This window comes from Hyperolius riggenbachi, chromosome 3, assembly GCF_040937935.1.
Source record: "Hyperolius riggenbachi isolate aHypRig1 chromosome 3, aHypRig1.pri, whole genome shotgun sequence".
NCBI lineage: Eukaryota > Metazoa > Chordata > Amphibia > Anura > Hyperoliidae > Hyperolius > Hyperolius riggenbachi.
In genome coordinates this window covers 515,532,749-515,546,682 of record NC_090648.1, presented here as the reverse complement: position 1 = coordinate 515,546,682, position 13,934 = coordinate 515,532,749, and the positions used below count along the sequence as shown (strand labels likewise).

The window sequence follows — 13,934 nt, the reverse complement described above, 5'->3', positions numbered from 1 at the left end:
GATACTCATGCTCTGCCTCGGCTGGCCCTGATCCCCGATACTCATGCTCTGCCTCGGCTGGTCCTGATCCCCGATACTCATGCTCTGCCTCAGCTGGCCCTGATCCCCGATACTCATGCTCTGCCTCAGCTGGCCCTGATCCCCGATACTCATGCTCTGCCTCAGCTGGCCCTGATCCCTGATACTCCTGCTCTGCCTCGGCTGGCCCTGATCCCCGATACTCCTGCTCTGCCTCGGCTGGCCCTGATCCCCGATACTCATGCTCTGCCTCAGCTGGTCCTGATCCCCGATACTCATGCTCTGCCTCAGCTGGCCCTGATCCCTGATACTCATGCTCTGCCTCAGCTGGCCCTGATCCCCGATATTCCTGCTCTGCCTCAGCTGGCCCTGATCCCCGATACTCATGCTCTGCCTCAGCTGGCCCTGATCCCCGATACTCATGCTCTGCCTCAGCTGGCCCTGATCCCCGATACTCATGCTCTGCCTCAGCTGGCCCTGATCCCCGATACTCATGCTCTGCCTCAGCTGGCCCTGATCCCCGATACTCATGCTCTGCCACGGCTGGCCCTGATCCCCGATACTCATGCTCTGCCTCAGCTGGCCCTGATCCCTGATACTCCTGCTCTGCCTCGGCTGGCCCTGATCCCCGATACTCCTGCTCTGCCACGGCTGGCCCTGATCCCCGATACTCATGCTCTGCCACGGCTGGTCCTGATCCCCGATACTCATGCTCTGCCTCAGCTGGCCCTGATCCCCGATACTCATGCTCTGCCTCAGCTGGCCCTGATCCCCGATACTCATGCTCTGCCTCAGCTGGCCCTGATCCCTGATACTCCTGCTCTGCCTCGGCTGGCCCTGATCCCCGATACTCCTGCTCTGCCTCGGCTGGCCCTGATCCCCGATACTCATGCTCTGCCTCAGCTGGTCCTGATCCCCGATACTCATGCTCTGCCTCAGCTGGCCCTGATCCCTGATACTCATGCTCTGCCTCAGCTGGCCCTGATCCCTGATATTCCTGCTCTGCCTCAGCTGGCCCTGATCCCCGATACTCATGCTCTGCCTCAGCTGGCCCTGATCCCTGATACTCCTGCTCTGCCTCAGCTGGCCCTGATCCCCGATACTCATGCTCTGCCTCAGCTGGCCCTGATCCCTGATACTCATGCTCTGCCTCAGCTGGCCCTGATCCCCGATACTCATGCTCTGCCACGGCTGGTCCTGATCCCCGATACTCATGCTCTGCCTCAGCTGGCCCTGATCCCCGATACTCATGCTCTGCCTCAGCTGGCCCTGATCCCCGATACTCATGCTCTGCCTCAGCTGGCCCTGATCCCCGATACTCCTGCTCTGCCTCGGCTGGCCCTGATCCCCGATACTCATGCTCTGCCTCAGCTGGCCCTGATCCCTGATACTCATGCTCTGCCTCAGCTGGCCCTGATCCCCGATACTCATGCTCTGCCTCAGCTGGCCCTGATCCCCGATACTCATGCTCTGCCTCAGCTGGCCCTGATCCCCGATACTCATGCTCTGCCACGGCTGGTCCTGATCCCCGATACTCATGCTCTGCCACGGCTGGTCCTGATCCCCGATACTCATGCTCTGCCACGGCTGGTCCTGATCCCCGATACTCATGCTCTGCCTCAGCTGGCCCTGATCCCCGATACTCATGCTCTGCCTCAGCTGGCCCTGATCCCCGATACTCATCCTCTGCCTCAGCTGGCCCTGATCCCCGATACTCATGCTCTGCCTCAGCTGGCCCTGATCCCCGATACTCCTGCTCTGCCTCAGCTGGCCCTGATCCCCGATACTCATGCTCTGCCACGGCTGGTCCTGATCCCCGATACTCCTGCTCTGCCTCAGCTGGCCCTGATCCCCGATACTCATGCTCTGCCACGGCTGGTCCTGATCCCCGATACTCATGCTCTGCCTCAGCTGGCCCTGAGCTACCATAACCCCTCCTAACAAGTATGGCCACCATTCCCACAATAGGAAGGGCCCAGGTGCTGTCTGGTGTGTGGATTGTCTGGGGAGTGGTGGCCTCCTTGTGTCCAGTGGCTCCCAGTCAGGTGAGAAGGCCTGCAGGACACATCACTATTTACATTGGCCACCATTCCCCCCCCCCCCCCCCCCCCCACACACACACATAAGGAAGCCCCTTTCTCCTGCTAGTAAGTGCGGCTACCACGTCCCCTCTAAACAAGTCTAGCTGGTATAATTCCCTGCCCTGCCATGTGTGGCCAATGTACCCGCCCCCCTCCTCTTACAGCAAGTATAGTTCCAGCCAAGCCCCTCCCCCTAGCGTGGCAGCATCAATTCCCTCCTCCCTCAAATAACAGGCGTGGCCAGTATAACACCTCTCAATTCTCCTTTTTTCCCCATAGCAACAACCCCCCCACCCCCATAACAAGTGCGCTCAGTATAATCGCCCCCACTCCAAAATACAAGTGCGCTCAGTATATTCCTCACCCCTCCCCCCAAATGCAAGTGTGGTCAGTGTTCCCATCCCTACCCCATACTTCACTTCCTCCAGGACAAATGTAGCCCGCCTGATTACATGCCGCCCCCCCCCCCCCAGCTACACTATGCCAATCTTCCCCCATCTTCCCCCTCTCTTGTTCCAGCAGTGCTCATCAGTCTCTCCTCCATCAGCTGCCGCTGTCTTTGCTGTAATGTGGGTGTGGCTCCTGTGCTCTCACGTCACATGACACTCTCGAGAGCCACAAGGAGGTAACAGTACAGCTGGGGCTGCTGACCAGTGAAGGGTTAATGAGATGCAAATAAATTTGAGTTGATGCAGGATTATGTAAATTTTGCATGCACATTTGTGCAGCTTGAAAATGGACCAAACTAATTTTACCTCAGCAGGATTTGATTGGAACATTTGCATGCAACATTTGCATAATTCTGCATCAACTGGAAATTATTTGCATCTCATTGACTGTCCTTACTGCTGCCAACTGTGAAGAGGAGCGGAGAGCGGACCGACGTGCAGCGCTGGGGCAGCTAGTCAGATGGAGGAAAATTTAAAGAGGAACTCCAATGAAAATAATGTAATAAAAAAAGTGCTTCATTTTTACAATAATTATGTATAAATGATTTAGTCAGTGTTTGAACATTGTAGACGCTTTCCTCTCCCTGATTTACATTCTGACATTGATTACATGGTGACATTTTTACTGCTGGCAGGTGGTGTAGCTGCTGCGTGTTTTTTCGGCAGTTGGAAACAGCTGTAAACAGCTATTTCCCACAATGCAACAAGGTTCACAGACAGGAAACTGCCAGGAGTACCACGGTACTCAGAGCTTCTTGTGGGAGGGGCTCACCACAATATCAGCCATACAGCGCCCCCTGATTGTCCGTTTGTGAAAAGGAATAGATTTCTCATGTAAAAGGGGGTATCCGCTACTCATTGGGATAAAGTTCAATTCTTGGTCGGAGTTTCTCTTAAAGATTAAAAAATGTCTACCATGCCAGCAGTACATTTTCCTCATCAATATCAATACCTGATTCAGTAACGTTGCTGGAGGGAAAAGCCATTGGAATGAAGGATCTTTGAAATGTATCTGGACCATATCCAAGCCGTCCAGGTTGGCCAGTTTGCGGATCAGATAGATTCTGTACCAATCGTTGCCAGCCTGGGAGCATAAAATGGTCACACACTCCAGGAAGAGGTCATCTACCACTCCTGCAACACAACAGCAACATTAATAGAGGAACACATCTAAAGCAGGATTGTCAGCCATAAAACCATATTCCATTTACCCACTGCTCAGTGTTTATTATGCAGTCTACATCCTGACCTTGCATTGCAAGCATTCCAATATAAGCATAAATGTTTCTGCTGTAATGAATCTTATCTCAGTCAGCCTGGCTCTATTTGGTACATTGCCGGGGAGAGGGAAGCTTGTCATCTCTCCTCCCACATTCCTGCTCCTTACTGATTGGCTGAGGGCAGTTCAGTGTGTCAGGAGGCTGAGAAGGGAAATACACCTCATCACTCTGCAGAAGTTCCTGAAATACCATCTATGCTGTGCTCACATGTTTACAAATTAGGCTAGTTTCAAGGGGGAAAAAAGCGTAAGGGAGGAAATGACATCAGGATTGGCTTCAGCAGTAAAGATGGAAAATACCTGGAACAATTTTCTCTTTATTTACTATATGAAATTCACTGAAATCAAAACGCGGACAGTACAATACATGTTATATAAGTAGAACAAGTATTTATCTACTTATATAAGTGTTTTCTTTCCTGGGATTGTATGGCCTCCCTGCTTAATAAAAAAAGTCTGCCGAAGGCCCCATTCACACTTGAAAGCGCAAACTTTGCGGGAGTGATTTTTCCGCGATTACACACAGAAAAATCACTGGACACTGTGGCGATTTTTCCATGATTGCGTTTAGCGCTTCTTTAGCACTGAAACGCGATCGCCGGGAAATCGCCTGAAAATGGTGCAGGCTACGCGTTTGCATTTGGCAATTTGCATTAATTGTCGGCGATTAACGCAAATCGCCCAAGTAAGAATGGGCCCATAGGGTTTATAGCAGTAGCGCTTTAAAAAGCTGAGCTGTAGTGTGAATGGGCCCGAAGTGGTTGGTGAAATCCATAGAAAACATTCCACATGGTTTCCCCCACGTACCTCTGGGTGTGACAGAGAGCATCTCTGCTGCTGTATCGAGAGCCAGCCTGACTCTGGCCACATCCTGCAGGAACTGCACAGACTTCTCATCCTGCCTCCTCTTCCTGCAGCTTCCTGTGTACTCCTGCAAGAACCGCCCTTCCTCTCTCAAGTATTCCTGTTTGCCTCTCACACTTTGAATACTTTGTTTCTTTTCAAATAGTGCATCCTATACAAAAATAGAGATATATCTAAATACTGTATACGTAAACAGTAATACACAGCTGCCTTACAAGCTGGTCGGAGCTAAACTAAAAATGTTAGTGCTGACTAGTTCAGCACCACCCAGTATTATGAGATCTTGTCACATTTTGCACAGAGTAAGCAATGCAGGACCAGCAATGGCACTGCCAACTTTTTTGTTTTGTTTTTTGGATAGGGGCAGGGGTTTAAAGAGGCTTTAAAAAGGGGACTGAAGCAAGAGGGATATGGGGGCTGCCACAGTTATTTCCTTTTAAACAATACAAGTTGCCTGGCTGCCCTGCTGATGTCTTGAACTGCAGTAGTATCTGAATCGCACACCTGAAACACGCATGCAGCTAATCCAGTCACACTTCAGTCAGAGCACCTGATCTGCTGCATGCTTGTTCAGGGGCTGTGGCTAAATGTATTAGAGGCACAGGATCAGCAGGGCTGCCAGGCAATGTGCATTGCTTAAAAGAAAGTAAATATGTCAGCCTCCCTATCCCTGTCACTTCAGGTGTCCTTTAAAGGGAACCAGAGACGCCAGAAAAAAGATTTTATACATACCTGGGGCTACCTCCAGCCCCATAAGCCTGGATCGCTCCCTCGCCGCCGTCCTCCGCTTCCTGTATCAGCCGGTTCCGTGTCCCCTAGTTTTGGCCAGTCGACGGCAGCACGTGGCCAATTGTCCGCATCACAGGGGCTCCAGCATACCCTTACGCGTGCGGCTGCATACTGCGCAGCCGCAGGTGTAAGGATATGGAGGGATCCCCTGATCATGCGGACAATTGGCCACGTCCACCGGAAGTGACGGGACCCGGTTCCGGCGGATACAGGAAGCGGAGGGTGGCGGCGTGTGAGCGATCCGTGCGTATGGGGCTGGAGGAAGCCCCAGGTATGTATGAAATCTTTTTTTCTTTTTTCATGTCCGGAGTCTCTGGTTTCCTTTAAATCAGTTGAATTACACTTATTGTATAGGGATTAATGGCATATGACATATGGGAAGTGTTTCTGATGCTAAAACCGGAAAAATTACAAAAAAAGTGAGTATTTATTTATTATTTATTTATTGTATTTATAAAGCACCAACATATTACGCAGCGTATCTCACTAATGTTATAAATGGGAAAGTTCGGATGTTCGGATGTTTGTTACTCGATCACACAACAATGGCTGATCGGATGTGAATGAACTTTGGCACACACATAGTACATTACCTGGAATAAAGTACAGGATACTTTTTATTCCCATAACCAAAAAGGGGGCGGAGACAAATACACATTTCACTGGGAAATGTAAACTGCAGCCATTCTTACACAGTTAATGGCAGGGTTATAAAACTTTGCACAGTTGGTCACTGGGTGACTGGGATTAATATTCAGAAAAGTGGGTGGAGCCTACATAAGCCAATCAAAATTCACCTATTGATTTTAAAGGGGAATATTTAATTGCTGCCATTCTTGAACTGTTAATGGCACAAGCCTCAAACCTGCTACAGTTGGTTATTGGGTGACTGGGGTTCAAATTCAGAAAAGGGGACAGAGCCACAAACAGCCAATCAGATTTGTTTCATTTCAATGCAAGTTATTGATGCCAAACACCGCAAAGCTCACAAACTAGGTCACTGAGTGTTTGTGTGTTAGGGTTAGAAAAAATGGGCAGAGCCAACACCAGCCAAATACATACCTGGGCAACGCCGGGTCATCAGCTAGTCCTGAATAATTGACTGTATTCTGCTATATGCCATTACACATCCTCTTTAGAGAACAGGAAATGAGGGAAGAAACAGAACCCAAAAATGTATATTTTGTAACCCCTTTATAGACTTTACTAAATTACATCTTCATCATGGAATTTGATGTTTATATATTCACTAGACATCAACGCTAATATTATTAACAATCGATCATCAGAGATTTTATAAAACAACCTCTTATTCTAGGTCTGGTCTCACCTCCAGGCAGTTTATGAACAGCACATAAACCTCTATCGTGTCTTCCAGCGTGAGCATGATAGTATTTTCCACCCTGCTTAAAAACTCCTGCGCATATTCCATGATGTGGTCAAAGCTGAAATAAACGGACCAGACATGAACATGAATAACTGCTTACTCATTAAGCAGAAAGAGGGCACAAGCTGCAGGATTGTAGGTGATCTCTCTTTACCTGTATTTCAGCAGCAGCTTCAGTATGACGGAACGTATCACTGGCGTTTTATCCACGGCATCCTCAAACGGCGACAGATATCGGGTGTGACTTCCTGATTCTAGGAGTAGAACAAAAAACGTGTTATTTTAAAGTCCATCTCGAGGTGTAGATCTACAACTACCTATTAGTGGTTTATTGAGTTCTTAAAAATGCTTTACTGAAATAAGGATTCTGTAGCAAAAAATACTGTTTAAAAATCAATCATGTGAATTTTGGCTAAAATGTGCTACTCCCATGATGAGAAGGTCATAGGCTGAGAGGTGTCCGGTTACTTTGGTGACCCCGATGAGAAGGTCATAGGCTGAGAGGTGTCCGGTTACTTTGGTGACCCCGATGAGAAGGTCATAGGCTGAGAGGTGTCCGGTTACTCTGGTGACCCCGATGAGAAGGTCACATGCTAAGAGGTGTCCGGTTACTTTGGTGACCCCATCGAGTTTAACTATCTGTTTACATATTCATAGGGTTTTCTTTCTATTTTCTCTCTTCTTTTTGTTTATATTCTGCAAATATCATGTTTATATTTATCTATGGCATTTTATACTGTTTTACGCTATCACAGACTTATCTTTTTCAATAAAACGTATTTATCATGAATGGGGTTGGTCACATTTAAAGATGTCGCGAACCTTTCGCGGAAGGTTCGGTTCGCGCAAATTTTTGCGAACCGCAATAGACTTCAATGGGGAGGCGAACTTAAAAATTTTGAAAAATTTCTGCTGACTGGAAAAATGATAGAAAAGATGTTTCATGGGGTCTAATACCTGGAGGGAGACATGGTTGAGTGAAATACACATCAAAAGTCCCAGAAAAAAATCTGGATTTAATACAAAGCAGTGTTTTAAGGTCAGAAATCTCATTGAATGTTCAATTGCAGGCCTACACTGCTTTATGACACCAGGAATCCTTCCTTTCTCCCTCCTCTCCGTCTTGTCTTCCAGGGAATTGTAGTAGTTCAAAAGCCAGCTTACATACCTTGGCTGGGAATTGAACCCAGGTCTAGTGCTTGGTAGGTAGCTCACTTCACCACTATACCACCACCAACACTACATGCTGAAGCCAGCCTAGCATGTACCATTATGATATATCCAAGAGAAAAATTAGCTTGCTTAAGGATTTGTAGCATGTCAAAAGCCAACTCACACTGGCTGGGAAGCGAACCCAGGCCTACCACTCTGTAGGCTGCTATCCTAACCATTATACCACCAACACAACACACTACAATGCTACATGCTAATGCCTAGCATGTACCATTGTGATATACCCAAGAGAAATACCGGCAGAATTTCACAGGCAATTTTGGAATTCCGCCAATTGAAAAAGCAATTCCGTTCCGACCGAATGGAACGGAATGACCAATTTCCGCCTAAAATTGTGGAAAATACAATTCCGCGGAAAGCAGTGACCATCCCTACTAGAGAGAGAGAGAGAGATGAATCTACATGGCTATCTGGGGTTCTCTTCGGACAACTGTTGAACACAAAAGGCAAGGCCATGCCTGGGTGGGCTTGAACCACCAACCTTGCAGTTAACAGCCAAACACACTAACCAATTGTGCCACACAGACTGTGTACCACAAATACTGTGCATGCAGTTGCTGTTGAATGATTTTATGGGGATGTATGTGTGTCTTTTGAAGGGAGGAAGTAAGTCTGCTCCAAGAAGTTTCAGCATGTAGTGTTGGTGGTATAATGGTTAGGATAGCAGCCTACAGAGCGGTAGGCCTGGGTTCTATTCCCAGCCAATGTGAGTTGGCTTTTGACATGCTACAAATCCTTAAGCAAGCTAATTTTTCTCTTGGATAGATCATAACGGTACATGCTAGGCTGGCTTCAGCATGGAGTGTTGGTGGTGGTATAGTGGTTAAGTGAGTTACCTACCACACACTGTGACCTGGGTTCAATTCCCAGCCACGGTATGTAAGCTGGCTTTTGAAATACTACAATTCCCTGGAAAACGAGACCCTCCTTCCGGAGGGGAGGGAGGAGCCCCCCACACACATATATATACACACACTTACCTTATACCTACCAGGATCTCAAAAAAATCAAGCAAAGATTAAGTGCTTTCAAATTAGTGTTTGTCAACTTCTGGAGTTAGGTTTCCTGTAGTAATTTATCATAAGGTAGTAGTAATTTATGGTAAGGTAGATGGTGATTGCACCACTTAAAGTGAACCCAAGGTAAGAGTGATATGGAGGTTGCCATATTTGTTTCCTTTTAAACAATACTAGTTGCCTGGCAGCCCTGCTTATCTATTTGGCTGCAGTAGTGTCTGAATCACACCAGAAACAAGCATGCAGCTAATCTTGTCAGATTTGACAATAATGTCAGAAACACCCGATGCGCTGCATGCTTGTTCAGGGGCTACAGATAAAAGTATTAGAGGCCGAGGATCAGCACGATTGCCAGGCAACTGGAATTCCTTAAAAGGAAATGAATATGGCAGCCTCCATATACGGCAACTCTCACTTCAGGTTCATTTGACCCCTCCTTCCCTCCTCTTGCTATAGCCACTGACCCCCCTCTCCAGTATATCCAGCAGTGGGGGGGGGGGGCGTGGCTGTGGTGAGTGTTGTGGAGGAAGTGTGAGAGCGATGCAGGGGATCTGGGGATGCAGTGTGGGAAGTTAATAACTGCCTCCAAATGCTTTCTCTCCATGGTTGTCCAGACATAAGGGGGAGTCATGTGGCCCCAAATGTGAAGACCGTAATAGGTGAGTATAGGGGAGACTTTGGGGGGTGGGGGGTGCACAATTAGGGGGTTGGGTGTGAATGTAGGAAATAGTTTCATAAAATAAATAAACAATTGAAATCGGTTTTACAGATCGATCAGTCTTAGATGACCCAATGAACGTTGACACTTACCAGTTTTGCCAAACAGGAAGTCCAGCAGAAGTTGTATGACGGCTGCATCTGGCGGGTTGTTGTCCTTGAAGCACAGGTTGCATACGATATCCACAAAGAATCCATTGCACTGCTTTCTAAAATCGATATATTTCTGTAGGGAGTCCCTTAAAAAAAGACAAATATACCGTATGCAAAAGTCCAATTGACAATACTAATCAGAACTAAATGTATTAAGTGATTTTAGGGTCTGGTCACAGCTATGCAGAGTGTGGATCAAGGAATTTGGTGTACTGACGTTTATCAACCCTGAATAACCAATACACAGAAAAACCACCTAATTTTTCTGTGCCACAGTGCCCTGACCTGACTGTGCACTGACCTGACCTGACCTCTGACTGTGCACTGACCTGACCTCTGAGCATGCACTGACCTGACCTCTGACTGTGCACTGACCTGACGTCTGACTGTGCACTGACCTGACCTGACCTCTGACTGTGCACTGACCTGACGTCTGACTGTGCACTGACCTGACCTCTGTCCGTGCACGGACCTGACGTCTGACTGTGCACTGACCTAACCTCTGACTGTGCACTAACCTAACCTGACCTCTGACCGTTCACTGACCTGACCGTGCACTGACCTGACCTCTGACTGTGCACTGATCTGACCTGTGATCCTGCACTGACCTGACCTCTGACTGTGCACTGACCTCTGATCGTGCACTGACCTGACCTCTGACCGCGCACTGACCTGACCTTTGATCGTGCACTGACCTGACCTCTGACTGTGCACTGACCTGACCTCTGACTGTGCACTGACCTGACCTCTGACCATTCACTGACCTGACCGTGCACTGACCTGACCTCTGATCGTGCACTGACCTGACCTCAGACTGTGCACTGACCTGACCTCTGATCGTGCACTGACCTGACCTCTGACTGTGCACTGACCTGACCTCTGACTGTGCACTGACCTGACCTCTGACCGTGCACTGACCTGACCTCTGACCGTGCACTGACCTTTCCTCTGACCGTGCACTGACCTGACCTCTGACCATGCACTGACCTGACCTCTGACCGTGCACTGACCTGACCTCTGATCGTGCACTGACCTGACCTCAGACTGTGCACTGACCTGACCTCTGATCGTGCACTGACCTGACCTCTGACTGTGCACTGACCTGACCTCTGACTGTGCACTGACCTGACCTCTGACCGTGCACTGACCTAACCTCTGACTTGACCTGACCTCACCTGATCTCCGACTATTGAAGCAGTTTCAATCTGTTTTAAAGGAAAGCACTCTCTTGATCTTGGACTCAGGTATGAAAATGTTACATGATCACATGACTCCCTGCACTCTCAGACTGCGCACACCAATGAGTGAGTCATGGCAGATCTGTCTTCATGAACAGTGAGCGCAAGGGAGGATCTGCAGGATAGGCATAACAGAACGTAAATCCCCAAGTAGACAGGCGATGCAGGGACCCACTTTTGTCTGGCTACATATTTATTCTACGACCAGCAATAGAGATATGTTGGCATAGAATGAATCCACTTACAGAATCGGTACAATGCAGTGTCTGTGTCCTTCCACATGCTAATGCCTGGTACACACATCCAACTTGGATAGCCCAATCATTGGCCAATTTTACCACTACCATGTAGCATGAGAGATTGGGCCTGATTCACAAGGCGGTGCAAACAGTTAGCACGCTGGTGAAAAGCCCTTTATCACGCCTAAACTCAGTTTAGGTGTGATAAAAACAAACTCGCGCAAAATTAGTTTAGTGCGCATAAAGTTTTGCGCGCGGAAAGTTTTATGCACCCATTAAACCCTATGCAACTTTCTGCGCGCACCGGACTTTGCGTGCGTAAAACTTTGCGCGCGAGTTTTATTCCTGAAAACGGTGCTAACCTACTAGTGCAAAGGTTATCACACCTAAACTACTTTAGGCGTGCTAAGTAGGTTAGCACCGCTTTGTTACTCAAGCCCATTACCTGCACAAACCGTTCATAGGGCTTGATTCACAAAGCGGTGCTAACCTACTTAGCACGCCTAAAGTAGTTTAGGTGTGATAACCTTTGCACTAGTAGGTTAGCACCGTTTTCAGGAATAAAAAGTTTTACGCATGCAAAGTCCGGTGCGCACAGAAAGTTGCATAGGGTTTAATGGGTGCATAAAACTTTACGTGCGCATAACTTTATGCGCACTAAACTTTACGCGCGCAAAACTTTGCGCACGGGAATTTCGCGGGTTTTTTTTATCACACCTAAACTGAGTTTAGGCGTGATAAAGGGCTTTTCACCAGCGTGCTAACAGTTTGCACCGCTTTGTGAATCAGGCCCATAGTATTCAATATCTGTTGGAAGATGTAAAATTGGCCAGTTATTGGCTAATCAAAATAGGATGTACTGTATGTACCAGGCTCAATGATAAAATCGAAGTACGCCCTATTAGGGCAAATAGAAACACACATACCAGTTTTATCACCCCTTCCAGTGATTGCTATAGCTATCTGCCCTTGCCAGAGGCACGCTGAGGCTCCTGGTGCTTAGAGGCTATCCAGGCCTGAAGCTCCTCCAATCTAAATCTTCCTTGAAGGAGATCACAGCTGTGGTGATCCTTCAGAGGTGTTAGCACTTAGCAGCTCACTGGAGGGTGGTGGAACTGCAACGAGGGACCACATAGGAAACTATGGATGGGAGAAGCCCCAGGGAAGTTACGCTAAGGGTCCTTTTACAATTGTTGCTCTCAACTGAAAACTCAAAGTAATGTCCATGTTTTCCTATGGCTCAGTTCTCACTATACGCATTTTAAAGGCATCCTGAAATACCCTAAAAAAAGTGAGTTTCACTCACCTGGGGCTTCTACCAGCCCCATGCAGCTGTCCTGTGCCCTCGCAGTCTCGCTCGCATCCTCCTGTCCCCCGCCGTGGATAAGTTTCACTACTGCTGACTTGCAAGTCGACAGCCACTGTGCATCCTTGTTTGCAATCCCGTTGCCAGGAGCGTCCTACACAGGCGCGGAATTGACCATCGACTGTCAGAATCTAAACTGAGCCGCGGCGGGGGACTGGAGAATTGTATAGTACCGCTGAGGGCACAGGATGGTGACTGGTAGAAGCCCCAGGTAAGTGAAACTTTTTTTTTAAGGTATTTCAAGAGTGGCTAAACTTTTTGCATTTCAACAGTCTCTTGTCTCGTATAAATTAGCCCACAATAAGGCCCTAATAGCTGAAGACCACACCAATCCCACAATCCTCGGTACACCGTGAACCAATCCCACAACCCTCTGTACACCGTGATTCAGCCTGACTCAATCCCCGAATATTACACACTGCAAGAGGCAATACCTGATTTCGGCAGAGATCGCCATCTTGAAGTCCTGTGGCAGCTGTGCCTTGCAGTATGGACAGCTCCTGTCTCCAGTATCCAGCCACTGCTTCAGACAAGCCTGGCAGAAGATGTGGTCACAACCAAGGCAGACGGGATCAGTCGGGTCACCACGGCAAATCCCACATTCCTGCATCCCAAACCTGGAAGACAGGCAGACTGATTAATGACTGCGGTTGTGTTGTCATAGTAACAGTGTAAAAAGAAGATATACTATAAACAGACATTTTCTGTGAATTTCACAGAATTGTGTAGAGATTTGGTTGTAGTAAAGTAAAACTAAAAACATCACGCAAGTTGCTCTCTTGTGATTGATACTCCATGTCTGGCTTCAGCCTACTTTTAATTTGACCTGAGACTTTTTCAGTGGCGTAGCTAAGGAGCTGTGGGCCCCGATGCAAGTTTTACAATGGGGCCCCCCATGCACTCTATACATAATAATTGGTACGGCGCACCAAAACCTGCCAATGGCAACTACAGTGTCAGAGGTGCAAGAAGGGGATGGGGAACAGCTTGTTATTGATTACCACTATATATAGTATCTATAGAAGTGATTATTATGAGCACAGGACCAATAGAGAGGTAATACTGTAGTTGAGGGAGGACCCCGATGCAGTTGCAACCTCTGCAT

At 48.0% G+C, this 13,934-nt stretch overlaps 1 protein-coding gene across 1 annotated transcript in view; it reads right to left on the bottom strand.

The window, feature by feature from the left end:
• LOC137564491 (E3 ubiquitin-protein ligase RNF213-like) overlaps positions 1-13,934 on the bottom strand; it is a 301,009-nt gene that overhangs the window by 105,674 nt on the left and 181,401 nt on the right. The window contains exons 35-40 of the mRNA XM_068278409.1: positions 13,264-13,446; positions 9,927-10,072; positions 7,022-7,121; positions 6,811-6,925; positions 4,635-4,842; positions 3,501-3,682 (exon numbers count right to left, since the gene is read on the bottom strand). Coding sequence (XP_068134510.1) covers positions 3,501-3,682; positions 4,635-4,842; positions 6,811-6,925; positions 7,022-7,121; positions 9,927-10,072; positions 13,264-13,446 — 934 coding nt within the window. The remainder of the gene's footprint in view (positions 1-3,500; positions 3,683-4,634; positions 4,843-6,810; positions 6,926-7,021; positions 7,122-9,926; positions 10,073-13,263; positions 13,447-13,934) is intronic.